The 21,342-nt window shown below is 46.1% G+C and overlaps 1 protein-coding gene across 1 annotated transcript; it reads right to left on the reverse strand.

The window, feature by feature from the left end:
• Positions 1-225: 225 nt before the first annotated feature.
• RRM2 (ribonucleotide reductase regulatory subunit M2) lies at positions 226-5,563 on the reverse strand. The gene is made up of 10 exons (XM_058835448.1): positions 5,393-5,563; positions 5,239-5,316; positions 4,723-4,857; positions 4,503-4,619; positions 3,872-4,005; positions 3,079-3,173; positions 2,194-2,327; positions 1,703-1,807; positions 1,467-1,580; positions 226-1,085 (listed from the first exon to the last, which is right to left on the reverse strand). Exons 1-10 carry the CDS (start codon positions 5,519-5,521, stop codon positions 933-935), a joined length of 1,194 nt encoding a protein of 397 aa, XP_058691431.1. The 5' UTR covers positions 5,522-5,563; the 3' UTR covers positions 226-932.
• Between the last annotated feature and the right edge of the window lie 15,779 nt (positions 5,564-21,342).

A 21,342-nucleotide genomic window follows, 5' to 3' on the forward strand; every position in this document is an offset into this window, starting at 1 on the left:
AGTCTGAAAGTCAGAGGCTAAGCACAACAATCTCACTTGATATCAACCACATGAATAAGCAGCTGTTTCCTTAAGACCTTGCTTTTCCTCAGAAAAACTGTAATTCAAAAAGAAATCAGCACACAACTTTGTCCACTGAAGCACAAGCCAGTACAACACTGAGTCCAACCAGCTCTTTATTACATGAAACACTGTTCCCAGATATTAAAGAAAAAGCAATCAAGTCCACAAGCCACCTGCATATTTTTCAGTACCTAGAATATCCAATTTAGTTCTTTACCTTTCATACAAAGTTTCTTCCTGTTCCTCGATATATTTGAAGATTAATAGTTTAATTTACAGCACCATTTTTAAATTACATACCCAGAAATAAGTACAAGTCATAAAAGGTTAGGCTGCAAAAGATTTTGACATGCATTTTACTGTTGTTGAATATTTCAAGACAGTTGTTTATTTTAAACATTAAAGTGCCAGGTTTATGTACAAACTATAAAATAGTAAAATGGTAAACTTAAAACCTGCTAAAAAAGCAGTGAGGTCATCATGTAGTTGCCTCCAGAGTTTTCTACAGACTATTCAACAATTTACAACTGGAATTTTTAAACTGTTCCTGTTTATGGTGAGAACAGCAGAAGCCAGGGATCAGTGCCCACAACCTCCCATCTTGCAGAAGGAAGTAACTATTTCATGGAGCAGAATAGCATGTGCTGTAAGATACACCTGAGCATCCTATGCATGAATACTGCTGGTAAAATCTAATTAAAAGGGGTTTTACTGCTGGAGCTGCACCAGCCTTCTAAAGTATATCAGTATCACCACACTTTACAAGAGTGGGATTTCAGTACAGGAATCAAGTCACACTGTGACTCAGCACACACTGTTTGCCTGTAAACAGGGCAGGATGCACATTAATGCCAACGGTCCCAGGTCACTTAAAACTCCGCATCCAGGGTGAAAGAGTTGTCTGTGGGTTTCGACATGACTCCCATCCTCTGATATTCACCTACTCGCTTCTCAAAGAAGTTTGTCTTGCCTTCCAGAGAGATGTTCTCCATGAAGTCAAAAGGATTCTCTGCTTTGTATATCTGAAATACACAGGCAATTCTACAGTCACCGCAGGTGCTCACATTTTGAGTATGCAAGAGCATTGAAGAGCAGTCAGAAAGAGCCTCATGGCAGCATCAGCAGCCTTACTATGCAGTGAACAATATCACTGCCCCAAGCCTCCTCTATTTGTTTCTGTCGTCTTTTAGCTGCAGTAAACAGAAGCACAGCTACTAGTACAACTTTCTCCATAGCATCCTTTTGCTTTGTTCTGTAGGTCTCCAAACAGAATGTAGCAGTAGAACTGCTAAATCATTTTACAAGTTAAAACAATATTGCTGCAGACAGTTTAGGATTAGGGTTTCTGAAGGAAATTAACATTATCTTTTCCCCAAGAAATATTCAGTGTATTAGAGCCTTACCTTGTTAAATCCCAGTTCCAACATAAGCCGGTCTGCCACAAACTCGATGTACTGTTTCATTAAAGTGCAGTTCATGCCAATCAGCTTTACAGGCAATGCCTCCGTCAAGAACTCCTGCAGATAACAAGCATTTGATGTACAGAAACTGGTATTCACTCTCTAGAATCTAGGTTAATTTTATACCCAACAGCTCTGTTGATTGCAATGAAGTTCCTAAACAAGAGGCAGACAGTTACCTGTTCTATGAGAACAGCATTCATGATGATTTCCTTTACTCTCTCCTCTGATGGTTTGTGTATCAAGTGCTTGAACATGAGGCAGGCAAAATCACAGTGCAAACCCTGGAAAGAAGTTTCAGAAAATTATTTCAGCACTGATTTAAACTGATTTAAAAGAGCACAAAGTGACATCACTTTTGCCTTGTTAAGTCTTTCCTAGAGACAACTTTCTGCCTAACCAGAAGGCGTCACAAGCAAGTTCTGCCAGTGCAAGGCACAGCAGCTGCGAGCATTGGTGAGAACCCTACTGCTTTAGAGGAAGTAAAATGCTAAGTTCATTCATATGCTTCTGCAAGATCCAGTGACACATATTTACACAGTTTAGTGAGTTTCATAGTCTGCCTGTTTCTAAATATACTTCTGTTTGAAAATATAGGCTCCAACTGAGTATCATTACTTTGAGCTACAGTGGCACATTACCATCTCAACTGCTAGAATTTGACTCATACCTCATCTCTACTGATGAGTTCATTAGAAAAAGTGAGTCCAGGCATTAATCCTCTTTTCTTCAGCCAAAAAATTGATGCAAAAGAGCCAGAGAAGAAGATTCCTTCCACTGCTGCAAAGGCTACTACACGTTCTCCTGTTAAGAGAAGATTGATAGTAATACCACACAGAAAACTTAAGATTGATACACAAAAGTTGCAAACTGCATCCTGCAAAGCAGTTTTGTTGTTTCTGCCTAAGTGTACTATGGCCTGTGCTTAACAATTATTAAAGATTTCTAGTTATTAAACAAAATGAACATGAGAGGAAGCTACTAATCTGAGTAGCTACTAAGTAGCTGAAGCCAAAGTTCCTTCCCCCTGGTTCAGCAACCCTCAATATTATCCATTTTCAGATGGCTCATAAAAAGAGCAGTCATTTTGGCAGCTGATTTAAGTCAGAGTCTGTTCATCTTTGGCCATGAAAAATGTTACAATACTAGTGAAATAATTATCTGTACCATCTCACCTTTGAAGCAAGACATGAGGAATCACCAAGACAGAGGAGCTACAGTCTCCAACCAGACATGTCTGCTGGCTGTAGATGGCCATGACATGTCCTGACATGTGGCAGCAATTTACAGGTTGATCATATAGTCAGGCATATGATGATTGCCACATGACCTTATTATTCATGGTATCAGCAATTTCACAAAGATTTCCTGTCAGTAGCTCATTTGAAGATGAAAATTATTTTCTTCACGTTCAGAATTATACCAGTGTCTTATACTGGAGAACATGTACTCTCTGTGTGACAGCAAAGATCCCTGTTAACTCAAGTGTGGAGGAATGGTGGTTCCTCCACCTTTAGGAGAGGGATTTCACTTTGTTTCCCATATATGTACTCACCATATGTTGCTTTCTTGTCCCCAATCCAGCACATGGCCCAATCTGCCTTCTTTTTAACACATGGTAATGTTTCAATAGCATTGAAAAGAAATTCCCTGAGAAAGATAAAACTCATTAGGGTACAATATCAGCACAACCAGCAGAATAAGGATTCACTACCATAAACAATCTTGATCACTTGAACATGTTCTGCACCTTCATCCTGGTAATTGTCCTTCCACCTTACCTGGCACCAAGCCAGATGTATTTGTTCCAATTAACTACTTTTTCCTACACATACCCATCACACATAAACACCAGGTTCACATGAATTCCCATTACAATATATCAAGGGGAGAACTGTTTCACCAAGTATACTTGAACAAGGCTGTCAAAACTAGAAATTAACCACAATCCACTTTACAGTATGAAGGCATCAGACCTTTCATGTAACCAACTCTTCCTAGAATTTAGCACACCAGAGAAGAAATGACACAGCAAGCTTTTTAAGTAGAACTAAAACTCACTTTAAACTTAATACACTCCCCTTATTTGACTGCTCTATCTTTTACATTGTGTAATTCCTTTACCTCAGTACTGAGTGATTTCAGTTTCACTCTTCATGTAAGGTCTTACACCTCAGAGGAAAAAGATACAGTCAAGTAAAACTGCTCTTAAACAGGAGTAGCTTTTTATATGTAAGTCTAATTTAAATCCTAAAATTAGCCTTAAAGTTAGAGAACACCTGACATGCTTTAGTTAAATTCTGAGTATTTATCGAGTTTTGAACTTTTTATCATCGAGCAATACAAACCTCTCTTTAGAATCCTTAATGTAGGTGTCAATAAGAAGACTGTACATTTCTGAATGTATATTTTCCATGGCAATCTGGAAGCCATAGAAACAACGAGCTTCTGTGATCTGTACTTCTTGACTGAACCGCTCCACCTAGAGGAAATAAATAAGCATTTGCAGATTTGTTTTCAATTTGCAGGTTAGAGGCATTAATGCTGTATGGACCAGTTATTGGTCAGCCCATAAAATCTTCTTTGGATTAATTCCAGAGATGCAGATTACTAACAGCAACATGCAAAGCACCAGCCCCTCAGAATTTCAAGTCAGAAGATATTCTTTGGCCCCATGGGAAATCATCTTTGTTTTATTTATCCCCATCAGGGAGAAGCGTAATAGAGAAGAAGCAGAACATGGGCTGTGAAACAAGTGTTACTGTAGGGCAGTACCCAGTGGGGAGTGGGCACACTTGGAGATTACAAAACTAACCCGAATTTGTTACATAATACAGGACTGCCCTATGCCTTCTAATGCTGTAACACTCCGTGATCCAGCAAACCATCTGGATTAGCCACAGCAAGCATGTGGAACATGTGAGTTATCTGGTTATCTACACAAAATGATATTTCTGTCGGGACTTTCTACACACTCACCAAGTTCTCGTTGACAATGCCATCACTGGCAGCAAAGAAGGCGAGAACGTGAGAAATGAAGTACTTCTCCTCAGGCTTCAAGGACTCCCAGTGCTGGAGGTCTTTGGAAAGGTCCACCTAAAACATTGCAGGTTAAATAAGAAACGGGTGCCCCGGTGGGAAGCCCATCCCTGAGCACCGGGGCCGCGGGCAGGAGGGGCCGTGGCCGCCCATCCCTCACCTCCTCCGCCGTCCAGAAGGAGGCCTCGGCCTTCTTGTACATCTGCCAGATGTCGTGGTACTGGATGGGGAAGATGACGAAGCGGCGGGGGTTCTCCCGCAGCAGCGGCTCCTCCTCCTCCCCGCCCCGCGGCACCTGGAATGGCGGGAGAGCGGCTCGGGCCGGCGCTGGGCTTTGCAGGGGGACTGAGGGGCAGCAGCTCGGAACAGACCCCCGAGAGGGAGACGGGCTGGGAGGACGGAAAGACCCCTCCGAGAGAGAGGGGCTGGGCTGGGCGGAGAGAGCCCTCTGAGGGACAAGGGCCCTGGAGGGTGGAGGGATCCCCTGGAGGGATCCCCGTGAGGGAGAGGGGCCGGGGCGGGCTGTGGCGGCGCAATGCCCGGCGGGAACCAGCGGGCTCGCTCGGGGGCACAAAGGAGCGACCACCGATGGGGAGAGAAGAGCGGAGCGGGGGTTGCAGGAGCCTCCGGGAAACAGGACAAGGGTGGGCGCGGTGCCCGGGCGTTCTACACTCACCGGCTTGCCGTCACCCTCCTGGAAGATCTTGCGGGCCGTCTTGCTGGCCAGAACACGAGCGCTGCTGAGGGCGGGCGGCTGCGGGGAGAGAGGGGCAGGGTGAGCGCGATGCGGCGCTGCCTGGAGGGGGGCGGGAGGGCGGGCGGGCGCTCACCGTGTTCTCCTTGTCCCTCAGCGCCAGGCCCTTCATGGGCGACAGACTCTTCATAGGAGACTGGCTCTTCTTGGGCGACACCAGGGGCTGGTCGTGGCGGACGGTGAGCGGAGTGCGCGCGGACAGCATGGTTGAAAGTCCAGCGGTGGCAGCAGGAGCGGGAGCAGCAGCGGCGGGAGGAGCGGCAGGAAGCGGGATTCCCCGCGCTGGCCCTTTATAAGGCCTTCGAAGTTGGCGCCAGAACGAGCGGCTGGCCACTCACAGCCCTCGCCACGCCCCCCGCCGCCCTGCTCCGCGCTCCCATTGGCTGGCACCGCGGGCGGGGCCCCGCCTCCCTTTGTGGTGGCGGCGGCGGAAGGAAGAGCCCCGCCCTTCGCTTTGGCGCCACGGCGCGCGGACAAGGCGGGAGAGTGCGGCGGGTCCCGCCCCGCTCCTGCAAAGACAGCTCTGAGCTTGGGAAAGATTCGGCTGCCATGGGAAAGTCCAAAACTCGTTTCTGATACGAGAACGTAACCTGGGTTTAGGGTACAGATCTGGAAATGCCACTTTGCCTTGCTTTCCTCTTTTCTCTTCTGGTCCCTCCTACCTAACCTATTTGTTTTCACTTTGAACACCGATCCCTGAATTTGGATCGAGATTCTACATTCCTGCATTTGGAGGCAGAAATTTGCTTCCTGGAGAAACCGACTCTGTGTGCCACCCGGTTTCACGTGTTTTAAATAAATAGCACAAGAAAAGGAGAACACAGGTATGAAGAGGAGGTGAATATTCATAATTTCTAAAAGCATTTATTTATTAATTAAACCACAACATCGTTTTCCACATCCAATTCCACAAGGGATCTGCTTCTCTCAGCTAAAATGTTTTCCCTGAAGTAGTTTTAACGAAACCAGGAGCTCCATGAGTCTTGGAAGCTCTTCAGTCACATGGGATGCAGAATAGCCTGGGAAAGGTCCCTGTCACCTGAGCATGCTCTCAGGGACGATGAGTTAGGTGGCCAAGCACCACGCTATGCTTGGCTGGAGAGGAGGCAGAAAAAGCAGGAGAGCAGCAGAACTATATAATGTTACTGTGTTAAATTCACTGGTGTGGATTTGGAAGAAAAACAAAAGTATTCCCCTCCTCCAGCACCACCTCTGACACTGGTGAGACAGGTCAAAGTCACAGATTTGGCTCTGAGCTCTCCTCAGCTGGGATATTATCAGAAATGGCCAGCAGAGATATTAGGCTTCTGTTTTCTCTTGGTCCTATTTAGGACATCAGACTGGTGCAGACACCCACCCAGATGTTTTATGTGACTTTTTAAATATGCATCCCAATATACAGACCTAAATATACATTTCCATCCCAGGAGAGTGGGCACCACAAAATCCCATCCTAGAAGGCAGCCTGGATAAGGACAAACATGTTCCTGCTCCATCCCAGGAAGGTGGCCCTAGAGGCAGGAGTACCAAGCATCTCTCAGAAGGCTTGCAAGTGTCCATGTAACACCCTATTATCTCCTGCCACCTCTACAGCTGCTGGGAGAGTTGGCAGAGAGCTAGAGCAGCACCCTCCCACCCCAATAATGAACCCAAAGCCACCACAAGCCCTGGGCCAAAGGCTGTCACAACGCAACAGCTGTGCTATCTTTGCAGTCCAGCTCCTCTTCTCAGAAGCTCATGGCAGGGCATCAAGGCCTTGGCCCGAGGATGATGACTCTGAAAGGAGAGAAAAGTGCAAGGGTGAGCATAGAGAGGGTCTGTGAGGAAGCATGTTGCAACTCTGTGCTGCTAGAGCTGCCACCAAATGGTATTTAGAAATTAGTGTCTGCGCTGAATTTTCCCATTACAGCAGTTTAACCCAACTGCATTTCTTCCTCCCATCATGTACATCCTTCTCCATGATGCAACTGCATTTTGGGACCAGCATTTTCACGGCAGCTTCTTTGGCAGATCTGGGTTGAAGGCAGTAGGCTGCTGCCCTGCTCTGAAGTGCTCAGCATCAGGGATGACAGGGATAGTGGCCATGGATAGTCAGCTAGCTCCTGCCCTCTCTTTGCCTGTGTGAAAGAATGTTCTGCTCTTATGGCCTCTGGCCACTAGTTCTGAGTACTGTGTGCTTAAAAAAACAACAGCCCCAGACTTGTATTAGTTTCTCGCCTTCTCTGTTTGCAGGAATTCAGACACTCAAAAAGGTGGAAGTAAGAACAGCCTGGGGTGTCTGGGTGAGGCGGGTGTGGGGTGTTGTGTAACCATGTTGTGTAACCACTCTGTTTGCACTAGGTGCCCCCCAGGCCTTCACGCTGGGGTCCCAGCACCCAGCTCCACGCAGGTCCTGACATTCTCATCAGCTGCTCAGCAGCAGCCTCTGTCCCAGCCACTGCTGCTGTGGTACCCCCAGCGCCAGCGTGGCAAAGCCCTGTCCCACCAGACACAGCCTACAGCCCCAGGCCCCATGTCCCCATCACACATCTCTTTCTCAGGATGGCTTTGTGTGGCTCTCAGCTCACTGACCCACTGGTAATGCTCAGGGCAGGGTTCTCCTTGCTCACAGGATCGGTTTTCTTCCATTTTAATGCAGATTACCTACAGAACAGATAACTAGTGACTCCAGGTACCTCCCACCACTGCAGCAACTGGTCTGATCAAAGTCAGTGAGGAGAACTGACTCATCACTAGCTGAGGACTCAGCATTTGCTGATGGTTTTCTCCTGATTTGTTTTCATGGTCTCATCCAGCCCCACTCATCCATGCCAAATCCTGAAATCCTCACCTGCTGCTCAGTCTGGTAGGGTTGATATTTGTGTAGAGCACCATGCTCAAGGGCTCCTGCTTTGGCCTGAGTTCCACATGCAGCACAAAGAAATCTAAGTACTCTAAATATAAGCTGAGACAGGTAGGTGAGCAGGAGAGGTCACCAGCCAACATCTCCGAGACGGTAAGCAGTGGTCTCAATGGCCTCCACTTTCTCCAGCAGGTTTGGAGGTGGGCCTCAGCATTTCCTCACCCAGCTGTGCTGAGGAGAATGCTCCACATCCCTCCAGAACCAATCTGAACCATGAGGACTCAGACCAAAACTTCAAACACTTGAATGAAAAATTTGCCCCAATTGCTGTCCACCTGTTTAGAGGTGGCTGCCCTCCATTTACTCCAGGATTTATAATTGCAAAAACTGAACTGCAGGGCCAAGGCACTTCAACAGGCTGTTTCACTGAGAAAATTAATGCAGAACAAAACAAGCCTTCATTAGAACGATTCTGGCTGTATATCACATTTGCCAATACAGCCCATTCATTTGCAGGACCATCATTAGCCACCTGCTTACCTGACAGTCAGCCTCTTTGGAGATAATGAGCTGTTGGAAAGCAAAGACTTCACAGGGTTAACATCCCCAGTGCCTTGAATTTTTTTTAAGCTGTAGTTTGTGCCTATTCAAGGTCCTTACTCAACATTTACAACTCTCAGGACAAAGTCTGCAGGTAATATATGACCACATACAGCGTTTTAATGGTGTTAATTGGACATGTTCCTTTGACATGAAACTCAGTGCAGTGCTGCAGATACAGTCCCACAAGTGCCAGGTAGATCATGCAGCACTGAAGGACTTCCAAGAGCTGGAAAAATGAAGCTTTCCAAGCAGCTGCACTTGCTGGCCATCAGCAGTCAGTAATATGCAAGAGCAGCACTGATTCTGGTGCCTTGCTCAGGATCTGTGAGCACACTGTGGAGCTGGAGTAGCAAGGCCCACATAGCACATACCTGTGCTCCAGAAGGTTGTCACTTTTCCTGGCTGGTAGCAGCACCTCCTTTCCTGCAATAGAGAAGGCAATGGCTCCAGCCTGTTGGCCCACCACTGACTTGCCTCAAGGAATCAGGGGTTTGGTCTTTATTTTGGTCTCAGCTCCTGTGCTCTGGTCATAGAGACTGTGGCTGATCTCTTGTCACAGGAATAACTACAGCCTCTAGCAGCCTGTGAACAGAGCAGTGAACTGAGGGTTACATTCCTCAGCACTTACTCATCCAAAACTACCTGTTGGAGGCAGATCCTTAATTTCTTAAATAGGCCTGTGTTGGTTGTGTTGAGCAGGGCTGTTGCACAGGAGCACTTCTGGGACATCTCCTCATTGCTACTGTACACATACAATGGTCTGAGCCACCCTTTCCCTCTTGGTCCAGAAGACAACCTTGCCATCTTAGTAAGGCAGCCAGGAGCCCCCCTGTACTTCCAAATGGTTCCAAAGAAAACCAGCCTCAATGAAAGTCGATTAACTGAGGAGGCAAAGGTGGGACTTCAAACCCTTTTCGCTAACTGGATCAGCAGTGAGCAGTTTGGTTACCACCCAAACTTTACTCACCTGCAGGGAGCTCATATGTATTCCACATCCCTGCTCTATTTTCTTCCAATAACCTTTTCTTCTCCGGCAGAGATTTTCCCCAGCCCTGGAAGATGCAGATTATCTTCAACAAAGTGGATACCTCCTACTACCACACTTCCTGGTGTACATTGGGATTCCTCTCCTAAGAAACCACCTCGTCAGGATCGTCATGAAAAGACTGAGAAAGGATGCTGCCTCCCACCTTTGGGACAGTACAACATTTTAGCCCTTTTCTGCTTCAGATGGCCATGGCATTTGCACTCATCCAGCAGGGCAGAGAAAACAGGGAGAGTTATCACTGAATGTTTTTCTGGTGGCATCTGCCAGACACTTCCCTGCTGAGCAGGAAAATGCTCAGTATTTATCAGGATTCAATTACAATTTTACCAAAGAAGGGACTGGGAAAAGCCAGCGCCTTCCATGCCCTGCTGTTCTGCCATGGCAGTTTCATTGTGCGGTCTAGCAGTGACCCCATGGTGATAGGAGAAGGTGCAAGGGACTGTTTACCTGATCAGTACCTGTGCACAAACAGGCAGCAGTAGAAAAGATCCCAAATACATGCAAGTAAGTGAAAGATGAGCTAGGAATATGCCTATATATGAAGGCAGTAATTGATCCTGGGAATTGTAGCCCAGAGAAAAAAAGATAAAATGGAAATTAGAAAACTAGAGAGGCAGGTGCCTGCAGCACCTAGGGGACTGTGAAAACACAGAAAAGTGGATTTATGTTGCATTTGCATTCAAAAGGATAACAAGAGGTAGATAAATTGATGCAGGTCTGATATTAAATGAGACAGAGGCCTGTATGGGAATGTAATGGGGTGTAAGGGGTGACAAAGAAAAGGAAGGTTGTCATTCATTATCCTTTTGGAAGTACAGTCAGGCTAATAACAAAAAAAATCCCTTGCTTTATAAGGGTGCATTTGATTCACTGCTTTGTGACATTGAGAGGATTAAAACTGGCTAACTGATAGATTTCAGAAAGTCACTGTTGGGGCATATCATTACCAGCTCAATGTCCTGATGTGCATGCAAAGTTTTATGTGGTAGATGTGGTGAGTAGTGAATGTGTGTAAAACTAACCTGTCCTTGGTATTAATGAGGCTAAATGCAGGATCATGCACTAGGGAAGAAAGCTAAAAGTCACATTTATGAACTGTTGGACTGATCCTGCAGAGAGGGGTTCCTGAGTGATGATTCATAGCAGCTCCATCAGCAGCTTCCCAGACTAACCCATGGTCAAGGGAGAAAAGCAGATCCTCTGCTCCATTGGCAGAGGGGTTGCAGGTGGGGGCATGACTGCTTCCCTCCTGCATTGTGTGGGACAGCATCCATGGGGCAGCACCAGCAGGGCTCAGCTTGAGATTCAGCCACCCCAGGCAAGTGTCTACTCATGGGTGGGATGTGCAGGCACCGAGGGTACCTGAGACATTCTAAAGCATCCTGCCTGACCTCACTGTGCCACTCCTTCCAGCCACATATCCAGGCCCTGCAGAGCCTCTCAAATGGCACAAATATCCATATTTAGGCAACCAAGTAAAGCCATCCAATATGAGCTGTCTGGATGTCTAAATGCATTGTCATTATCTCAAACCAAACCCACTCCCTGTGCCCAGTCCCAAAAGCAAAAGTTGAAAAGGGTGTTGACAATGTGGCAGCTGTTCAGAAGACAGCTCCAGGGCACACCAGAGGATTACAAACCTGCCCTGGAGCAAGCTGCTGGAGTATGCAGTCCTGTTCACTGCTGTGAGAGCAAGGTGGGGAGCAGCCAGGTACCCACCCCAACCAAGCATGGCTGTAATCAGCCAGTGGGGGAAAAAGGTGTAAGATCTCACAGCTTTGAGCAGTCACCAGAACATGGAATTCAGAGAGAAGGTATTTCCCACCAGGTGTAATTATGTGCTGAACAGCTTTCCTGAGCACAGGGCAGATTCCTCAATTCCCAGTCATGATTTCAAGATTTCACATGACAGTTTTATTCAGGCAAATTATGTTTTGTTCAGCAGTTACCATCAAGTTTTGCTGAGCATAAAAGGATTAGGATATATTATTTTATTAGTCCTTTTGTCTGGCATCCATCAAGATGTTCTTTCATTGCACAGCAAGCTCAAGGGCATGCCAGGAGCTTCTCCCCAGCTATGCCTATTGGCACACCCAGCTGAAGAAAGGGGTGAAAAAGAATCTTCAATATAAAGTTTTAACACTGAGTACATCAATAAATAAATAAATCACTGATATTTTGTTGCAGCAAAACACTCTGGTCTCATGTAACTCCAGCAGAAAAAAAAAACAACACTATAAAACGAGACAACAGGTCTCTTAACAACAGAGCCCTACCATACCTGCTCACCACATATTGCCACGTCTCTCTCTTGGGGCTTCAGTAACCTCTAAGATTTTCAGTGAAGCTGAGACACAAATAATTCCCTTAAAGGATACAGCATTTTCCATATTCCCTTTCTTTCAAAACCTTTAAACAGATGCACTCCCTCCTCCTTTCCCACACCAGCCCTTGGGGAAAAGGAGGAATTACACAGCTGAAGTACTACTGTGTTTCCTTCCCAGCAGGAAATGGGAGAGCTTCCATTCTATAACCATCCTAGATCAATCACAGATGGAGACATCAAGGTATTATATGACCTTTCTTTGCCTATACTGCATTGCAGAACTGCATATCCATATACAATTCTCTACAACAGCTACCTTCCCTGTGACTGTCCCCATCTCTTCCTTATTTTTTCGTGTTAGCTTTCAGTTCCCATTTATCCCCTTTTCCCCAGTACTACAATATGAATTGCTCAGGACAAGGAAATTTGCACCCTCTTTCCACTGGGATCCTTCTCCCTCCCCACCTTGACCATGAAGCTCATTTTTGAGCTTTCAGTACCAGCTTTCCTCAGACACTTCCATTCTTATTTTCCACGATTGCCCCAGATCCAGTGCCCAGTTGTCCCAGCCCAGCACAGATCCCAGCTGTAAAGCAGCTTCAGAAAGCAACTTGTACCCCATGCATGACACATCCCTTCCCTGGCCACAGTCCTGACACCCCAGCTACACATCCCTTATGGTGGGACCTGCTGTCTGCAGCTCCATGCAGTGAAAACACAGGCACATGATAACCTGGGCATGAAGTGTTTCCTAAGGCCACTGGCCAGAAAAGGAATGAGATGCTACACAGCTGCTGTCCTATCATCTCCTCTCCACAGAGCTCATGGCGGCAAAGTTAATGAGCACAGACACAGAGCTCGGAACAGCCAGGCTGCACAGGGGAGAGGAGAGAGGCTGCAGAGGATCTGCACTGTTTGGACTTTGTAAGCCAGTCCAACAAAGCCATGATCCTTTTTGGCATTCTCTGGGCACTGCCTGAAAGGGAATGAGACTTCACACAGATTAGCAGACTGGACACACACAAAGTGGGGAGCAGGAGCAGAAGAGACCAGAGCTCCTTTCCTTCTTGCCTTCCTGAAATTCATGCACTCTGGTGCCTTTTTTCCTTCAGAAATAACATTAAAATGGCCCAAGCGCCTGCCAGCAGCTGCCTGGCCCTGAGCAGAACACACTCTCCCTATCTTGTGCTGGCAGTTATCAAAACACTTTGCAAAGGAAATACCAGAGCTGGAGATAAACGCTGGGTTAAATTCACCCCCCACTACATTCAGGTTTCCATTCTCTGTATCACCTCCTCCTCTTTCCCCAGCTGATGGGCCATTAATCTTAGAACCCAGAGAAAGTTGTGCCACTGGAAGAAGGCAGCTTGCTAGCCAAGCTGAGCAGACTTCAGCCACACCACCTGGAAACAGGCACTACAGGGCCGCTTCCATCACACTGCTTCTACAAAACACACCTCTCAATAGCCTGTAAATAATCTATAGCAATAACCTTAGAATTCAGAGAAAGTTGTGCAGAAGGAATTAAGGTCATCACTGTTTTCTGAAGTGCCTGTCATCACCAGGAATTAGTTAGCCACTAAAAACTCATTATTCACACAGACATTTAAATGTTGAGAGGAATGATCATCAGATGACAGCCAAGAGAAGGCCCTTGTCTCCCACAGTAGTGCTAATGTTTAGGGAAAATACACTCCAACTTCTGGCAAAGTATTTCCTGCTCCCACCGTTGCCAGGAAGAAAACATGCCTTTTCCTAATGTGCTCACACTGGTTTCACATAGAAGCATTAATAAAAGGGGAAGATGTCAGGGACTGTGAGGAACACAGAGCCACAACTGCTTAATTTTTCAAATCAGCCCAACTGAGTGCAACCACAAACCATGCAAAGTTTTGTTAATGGAGAAGAAAGCTATATTGACCTTGCCTGGCAAGCACAGGAGGAGCAACCACGGCTCAGAATTTTATTACCTCTCAGTGGGGCTAAGCTGGCTCTGCTCCCATTGATTGTGGAGAGAGGTGAGCATCTATCATCTGCTCTGATGAGGCTGAACAGAGATAGTGCAAAACCAGACATATTTAGCAGCAGGACATTTATACAAGTACCTGATGATGTAGAGAGTAACCACCACCCTGCTATCAAACCAGAAAATGCATTTGGCTGCCTGCCTTGAGCGTGGTCCAGGCCTCGAGGGGCACAGCACAGACATCACCACCTCCCTCCACATCGCTATTAACTGCTCTGAGCCAGCTAAATTCAGGGCGGGGGCTAAAAGCAGCTCTGCCTGTTGCTGCTGAGGCAGGAGGAGGCACATCCCCACTGCAGCAGGCACACAGTGATGCTCTGCTTGCACACAGCCTGTGCATGCAGCACAGCACCACCCGCGCTGCGAGCAGCAGGCAGGCTGCAAATCCCTGAGCTCCCTCTGAAGTGCCAGGCAATGGCACATCCCGTGGGCTGGGAATTCTGTACCCAGCACAGAGGCAGCAGCCGGCCCCTCAGGGGCTCTGGCACAGCTCTGCAGCTGGCAAGGCTGAGGAGCAACCTTGCAAACTAAGTCTCATCCTCGATCTCCTGCCACTCCTCAGGCCACCACTACAGCATTGTCGGGGGTTACAAGTAGCACAGAGAGAAACAGCTTTAAAAACTGGGTGGCCACAGCCAAATCACCCCACAAAAGCAGTCAGCAGTGGTGACTGGTCCAGGGGACCAGGACTTGGTAGGGAGGACAGAGCCATGCAGAAGGAAATGCTGCTGAACTGGTCAGCCCTCTCCATCCCCTCTTTTGAGCTCCGGGATGTAATCCAGGCTGTGTCAGGGACAGTGCTGGGCAAGGAGCATCCTGGGTACCATCAGTGACATGTCCTGGTGGTAAACAGTGGGTTTCCCAGACATGCACCACTGTCACTGTCAGGTTTTCATCCTCCCTCAGTGCCTGATACTGACTGAAGCAGTAGGATATTTCCACGTACTTTTCTGGTTTGAACTGTGTAGTGTGAGATGAAAGCACTGCTGGCTGCACCCCTGGGGTAGGTTACATAACTCCAAAACAATACATGCTCGTGTTTGAGAGGTGTTTATAAAAATCACCATCTGCTGAGGTAACTTCTGTCACCAAATTGTACAAATGTTTCCCCGCCCTGTGTTATCTGCTTTTCACAGGCTCCCTTCAGTGCCATTTTATGAGCATATTTTCAGACAGCTTCTCACTGTTAGCTCAAGCCAGTTCTTATAACATTGTACAATCAGTTAGGGTTGTTTTACATTTAGTTTGGGTTTAGCAAAATAAAAACATGGTGAAGTTGGGAGGGTTTGGTTGGGTTTCCTGGACCTAAAGTCACATTAGCCTCTAGACAGTGAGCTAGAAAAAAAAAACCCATGTTTCTAATCCCAAAAAGCTCCCTGGTCTCTATTAAGCATTAAACAGCTGATTTATTCACCAGGAGGATGGTGAAAGGTTTTTCACTCACAATCCTTTCAAGATGATTATTATTCTACTTAAAATGCCTTCCAATGTCTGCTTTTGTGTCTAATCCATGTTAAACAAGAGCTGGGAGAAAGCTTTCTCTGGTGAGCTAACAGAAGCTTTGTTTCAAACTCAACCTCTTTATGGGAAGCTCTTCTGGAAACAGTATAAAACAAACATTGGTGGGAAAAAAAAAAAGGAGAGAAGAAGAAATCATATCTTCCTTCTTCTTAAATCAGACCTCTGCTATTACAGTTATTCTCTGTGTTGTGAAGAGTCCTTCTTTGTGCTCCCCCTTAGCTCAGACCATGAGCAAATCCCAATCCTACATGCATTTATTAACAGGCTCAGGTATTTAAGGGTTAAAAGGCTCACTTATCATAAGATGAAAATTAAGTGCATTGAGATTGCAAAAGAGCAACAGCTTGTTTAGAAATGACAGTATTCGGTAGTCAAAACTAACAGCCATCATACAACTATTTTAAAAGACCAGACATTTCCTTTTTCCCATTTTTTAAATGAATTGAAATATTCAATAAAATGCCTGTCAATGCCAGCTTGTGTTTGTAATATAATGTAGATTACTAAGATGTTGGTTTAGTATGATTAATAGTATTTAAAAGGAAGTCTATGAAATAGCTACATCAGAAATTCATATAGAAATATGGATATTACCAAAAAAGTTTTAAAAAGCTAAATAAAAAAGTCAAAGGACTGAGAATTTCTCTTTTCTCACCAAGTGATATAAATTTAGTTCTCCTTTATAAAAAGTTACTGAATCTAACTTTTAAAAGGTCTTTTTTTCCCTTATGTCTTAAATGACAATTTAAGGATACATCTGTGAAAGCAGCACACTCTGAAAGTCATTGCATGACTCTTCTGGCTAATAAAACCAAGGTAGCCTTAGTACAGCATTAAAGCAGTCAGTGTTAATGGATTACAGGGCTCAAAGCCATCCTGCTGCAGAGGCATCCAAAGCACTGCAGGAATGTGCTGGTGTTCCCCTGCACCAACCTGCGGGTTTCAGTCCAGGACTTCTCCATCTCAGCAGGTGGCAGATCATTCAGATTATGGCCTGTTTGGGTTGCTTTTGCCATGGAGAGCTGGAAACACTGCAAAAAGCAGGCAGAGACAGTGACTGAGGCTTTCTCTTAGCCCAGAGTCCAGCTGCCATGCTGGGTAAGGGCACTCCATGCCAGTCACACCACAGAGTGACCCAGGGATGAGCAAGTTCCTCTTAGGTGGCTGCAGGAGGCATCACCACTTGGTCCCAGAGGGACAGACACAGGTGCACAGCAGGGCCTGGTGCTTGGCATGTTCTGCCTGTACTTTGTGAGTGTGGTCTAGCATGTGGGTGCATCCCCCAAACACCGCTGTTGGGGTGTGGATATTTCTCAGACCACTGAGTGGCCAGGAGCTGCACAAATTAAACTCTGTCTTCAGTGGGCACAGCAGGACCCATTCTGCTGGGTGCTGAGTTTAGGTACAAGGAGCAAATACTTGAAAAAAAAAGAAAGATAAATTCAGTCAGAGAGACATTAACAGCAGAATGAAGAAGAAAATCTGATCTTTTCACTCCAAGGCAAAGATCCATTGCCAATGGTTCCCACTGTATGTTTTCCACAGACCCCAAGAGCATTCATACTATTTCAACAGATCTTCAAAAACCAATTAAACCTATTGTCACAACAGGCTGAGGCTCACATCTCTAAGATGAGCATCCTTTGGGGACCCCTCACCTCAAAAGAGAACACAAACACCTGTTCAGCCCAAGAGCTCCTGAATCACTGCCAGGTGTTGAGCAAAGGTTCTTTATGATGCTGGGGACTGACTCAGCTAAAGGCAGCATGGCATTACACTGCCTTATGGGAAATGAGCCACTGTCAGCACAAAGGGAGTCAGGCACAAGGTTTTATAGCACACAATTTACTATTTCCATCCTTATTACACCAAGGTGCCAAATGAGATCCTGAAGATGCAATGACAGCAGTTAGCATGCTAATGACTACACTGATTTTCAGCATCCTACAAACCACTCAGACTGGGAAAAAGATTGCAGCCTGCCTTGGTAGTAACACTTTGCAATTAAATCCTCACCTTTCCATCTCTTGCTTGGAGCACTGTCTTGCTAGAAATAGTGCAGCCATGCCTGGCTCCCCACTTTTCTCGCATCTTTATTATCCCAGCAGGCTGGGGCCACTTGGTTTGTGAGGGGCAGCAATTCATAAGCCCTTACCTTGCTCTTGTGGAAAGACATTTCATGATAGCACAAAACCCACCCTGGCACTGCTCTGTTATACATACACAGGCTATGGAGGCTTTGCAGTGAAGTCCATTAGCCATGTGCACTTAGAGGAGACACAATGAGCCTGCCTGTAACAGCACCATGGTGAGTGATCCTGCAGCAACACCAGGCACACTCTAACAATCAGCACTCTGGGCCTCCAGAAGGCACAATGGGATGTCTCTTCACTCTGTTGTGCAGCACATGGCCACAAAGGAAAGTGAAGGCAGCCTCCTCCACACCCTTTGTAACTACAGTTGTAAAAGAAAAGAAAAAAAATAGAAAAAACAACAAACCCACAAAACTTTTAATTAAATAAGTTACTTCAAAACCAAGATCTACCCACATTAGCAGGAGATTTAGCATGATGTTCTTCTGGGGATGAGGGAAGTGTTTATAGCAGCCAACAAAGCATCTCTGTGCTCTCCACTTTGCCCTTACAGAGAGGAGGTAGCCACATCCACCCCAAGAGGGCTCAGAAAGTTTCATTAAGTGATGGTTACGCAACACTTTCACAGGGAAGACACATGTTTACAGTTTCATTTTGTCATAATTAGGGTCACATACTAAAGCAGTGTCTCCAGGACTTCAATACCCAATTTGTGTAAGGGGCATTTCACAAAACTCAGCAAAAAAAATTCCTTGTTATTAAGAAACCTATTATTCCCACATAAGTACACTTGTGTCTTACAGATGCCCTGACATGTCTCAGAAGAAGCAGGTAGTAGGCAAAAGTTTTCCTTGCTCATGACTCAGTGACATTAAACCAATTTGCTTTAACTAACTCTCTGATGCAGGGAGCACTATTTACCCCACTGCTAAAAAAAAAAAAAAAGCCATTTTTGAAAACAAGCCTGGTTCAGGCAGCTATCTGAACACAAGAATGGAGGAAAGGCAGATGGATTGGTGTCCTCTGGGCTAAACCAAACATCTTTTTCAGGACTGGTTAACAGAGGTGGCAAAGCTGTGCTGTTTGTTGTGTGACCTGAGCTGTGACGTGTCTGCAATGTGTCACTGACCCCATGGTGAGGCACTGGTCTCTCTTGGGCCCAAGGCACCTGAGCAGATGTGACCATGAGCTTCCATATGGTCTGCTAAGGAAGGTCACTAAAGGCCCTCAGCAGATACATGCTTTGATATCTCTTGGACAAAACCATGTTTCCATTTGATCCCTGTCAGATGGCATATGAGTGTTAATACCTAGAAATACCTGAGGCACTTGACCTCCTTCCTCTGGGAATTTCCCCCTGTGTTTTGAAAACACAGACTTGACTGGATGCCCTGCTGAAATGTTGCTGACATTTCATGACATCCTGGAGCTGCCTAAACAGGGACAAGAGCCCTAGAGGAAGAAAAGGAAAGATTTTTGCAGAGATGATGTCCTGGTGGTATTGTACACAGATATTCAAAATCAAGGGCATAAAGGGTTATTTAAGGTCATGGCTGGGGTTATGGTAACAAACAGTTCAGGCCTAGAGAAAATCAGAGCAATCGCAGACAAAACTCACATGGAGATTAAAGGTAATGAGTCCATCTTGTGACAGATTCCATAATTTTGTTTGAAATTATTTTTCTATGCAGAGGATCTCTGATCCCTGGGGTCTGCCCCCATAAAATAACCCCATCTCCCCCATTCTGTTTGGGTTTTCAATCTTCAGCCACACATAGATGACAAATCCACTAAGTCTATAATTTACACACATGTATATCTACCTCCAGCTTTCCATCAGCTCCAGAGGAGATTCAGAGGGTCCATCTGTGCATGCCAATAAGGCTGGGCAGGGCTTGTCTACAACCAGTGGCCACCTGACACAGCCTGGCCACCTCTCTACTGCTCCATTCTTTTCACACCAGTCTCCAATCTGAGAGCTAAGGGTGCAAAGCTGACCTCCCCAGCACCTGGAGGCCAAGGAAAGGATGGACATTTTGAGAGAATAATAACTGGTGGATCTGGTCACACAAATGAGTATTGGGAGCAATCCTGAGCAAAGAACTTGAGCATCTCAGTGGCCTCTGTGGGAAAGGGAAAAAAGGCAGCACCACCACTGAGCTCAGTTGTTTCTACTCATCAGGAGCTGGGCCATGTGCAGTTTTCACCCTGTGCAGACAGGCTGCATGCACATTAGCAAAAATACACCCTCCTCTCCAGGTGGAATGTGATTGCTCAAGCAATCCCAGATTTGGACTCACTGATCCTTTGCAAGTCAGGATATTCTATGATTCTGATTCCAGTCATGGGCTGGTGTCAGTGCTCTGCTCTATCACAGCATTCATGACTCTTATCAGAGGAGCTCAGCAACAGCACAAGAGCCACACTCTGGAACAAGGGAAATAAGTTTGATCTGTGAATGTGGTCACACACTGGAGCAAGCTTCCCAGAGAGGATATGGAGTCTCCATCTTTGGAGATATTTAAAGGAGATGAGACCCTGAGCAGCCCAATCTGGCTGGCCCTCCATTAAGCAGAGGGTTGGACTAGAGACCTTCCACGGGTAACATCTCTAGGACATCTCAAATGGTTCTCTTTTCCCATGTGGAGATTCAGTTTGCTGAAGTATCCGCTCCTCCATGAGCTGGAAAAGAAAAAAATTCTTCCTTGCCAGCAGTACCAATTTGCCCATCTCCCTTCCTAGTGAAGCTACTCCGTGTTTGCAGATGTCAGAACAGATGCATTCACTGAGTTTACAAAACCCAAACCCTTGGATCTGTGACCCATATTTCTGGGGAGTTCAAGGGAACAATCCTAAATCTCCTCCTTCCCCTTTTAGTTCCCAGCAATGATGAAAAGATGAAAGCAATGCCAATCCCTGAGCTCCCATCCCTCAGGCCTGCCTTCTGGAAAAGCACAGCTTGACATTTTTAACTACATGCTGAAAGGTACATTGTACATTAGCTACAGTCTATATAGGTGACTGTTTTCATAAAGGAAATGCTTTTAAAAATTTCCTTGCCATTAATCCCTTCAGATGTGAAATACCAAAAATGTACAAGTACTTTCAACTACAAGAATGCTAGCACTTCCTCTAAGGTAAAAGCACACAATTTTGCACATTAAAGGCAGGGTAGATGAAAGGAAGGTCTCTTCATAAGCGATCTCATCCTGTTGACTCCACCCTCTGCAGATAAAACCCTGGGAAGTCCTGCCCTGCCTCTCCCTCAGGCCACCCAGCTCTGGTCCCACCTCCATTCCATCCAGGAGATGGATATGTTCTAGCACAGGCCAGCTTCAGAAATCTTTGCAAAAAAAAACCACTTTGTCTCTGGGACTGGTTAGGAGACACAGGTTTGCTAGCACCAGGATAGGCATACCATGGAGGCACCAGCCAGAATCCCAGCACAGCCATCTGGAAGTTATTCCATGGCCTGTGCCATAAAACCCAACATTACCCAAATGCATGTCTGTATCCCAGGTCATCTGTGATGCATGGATGTAGCTCAAGTCTGAAGTGGGTTAAGGA

Source organism: Poecile atricapillus, chromosome 3 (assembly GCF_030490865.1).
Source record: "Poecile atricapillus isolate bPoeAtr1 chromosome 3, bPoeAtr1.hap1, whole genome shotgun sequence".
NCBI classification, from domain to species: domain Eukaryota; kingdom Metazoa; phylum Chordata; class Aves; order Passeriformes; family Paridae; genus Poecile; species Poecile atricapillus.

Bases quoted from the DNA above. Each gene is read 5' to 3' on its own strand.
- RRM2 (XM_058835448.1), bottom strand. From the start codon at position 5,521: ATGCTGTCCGCGCGCACTCCGCTCACCGTCCGCCACGACCAGCCCCTG. The intron at 2,328-3,078 runs GTGAGTACATAT...TTCTCTTAACAG, and splicing joins GGACAAGAAAGCAACATATG to GAGAACGTGTAGTAGCCTTT. The intron at 1,581-1,702 runs GTAACTGTCTGC...TGTTATCTGCAG, and splicing joins ATGCTGTTCTCATAGAACAG to GAGTTCTTGACGGAGGCATT.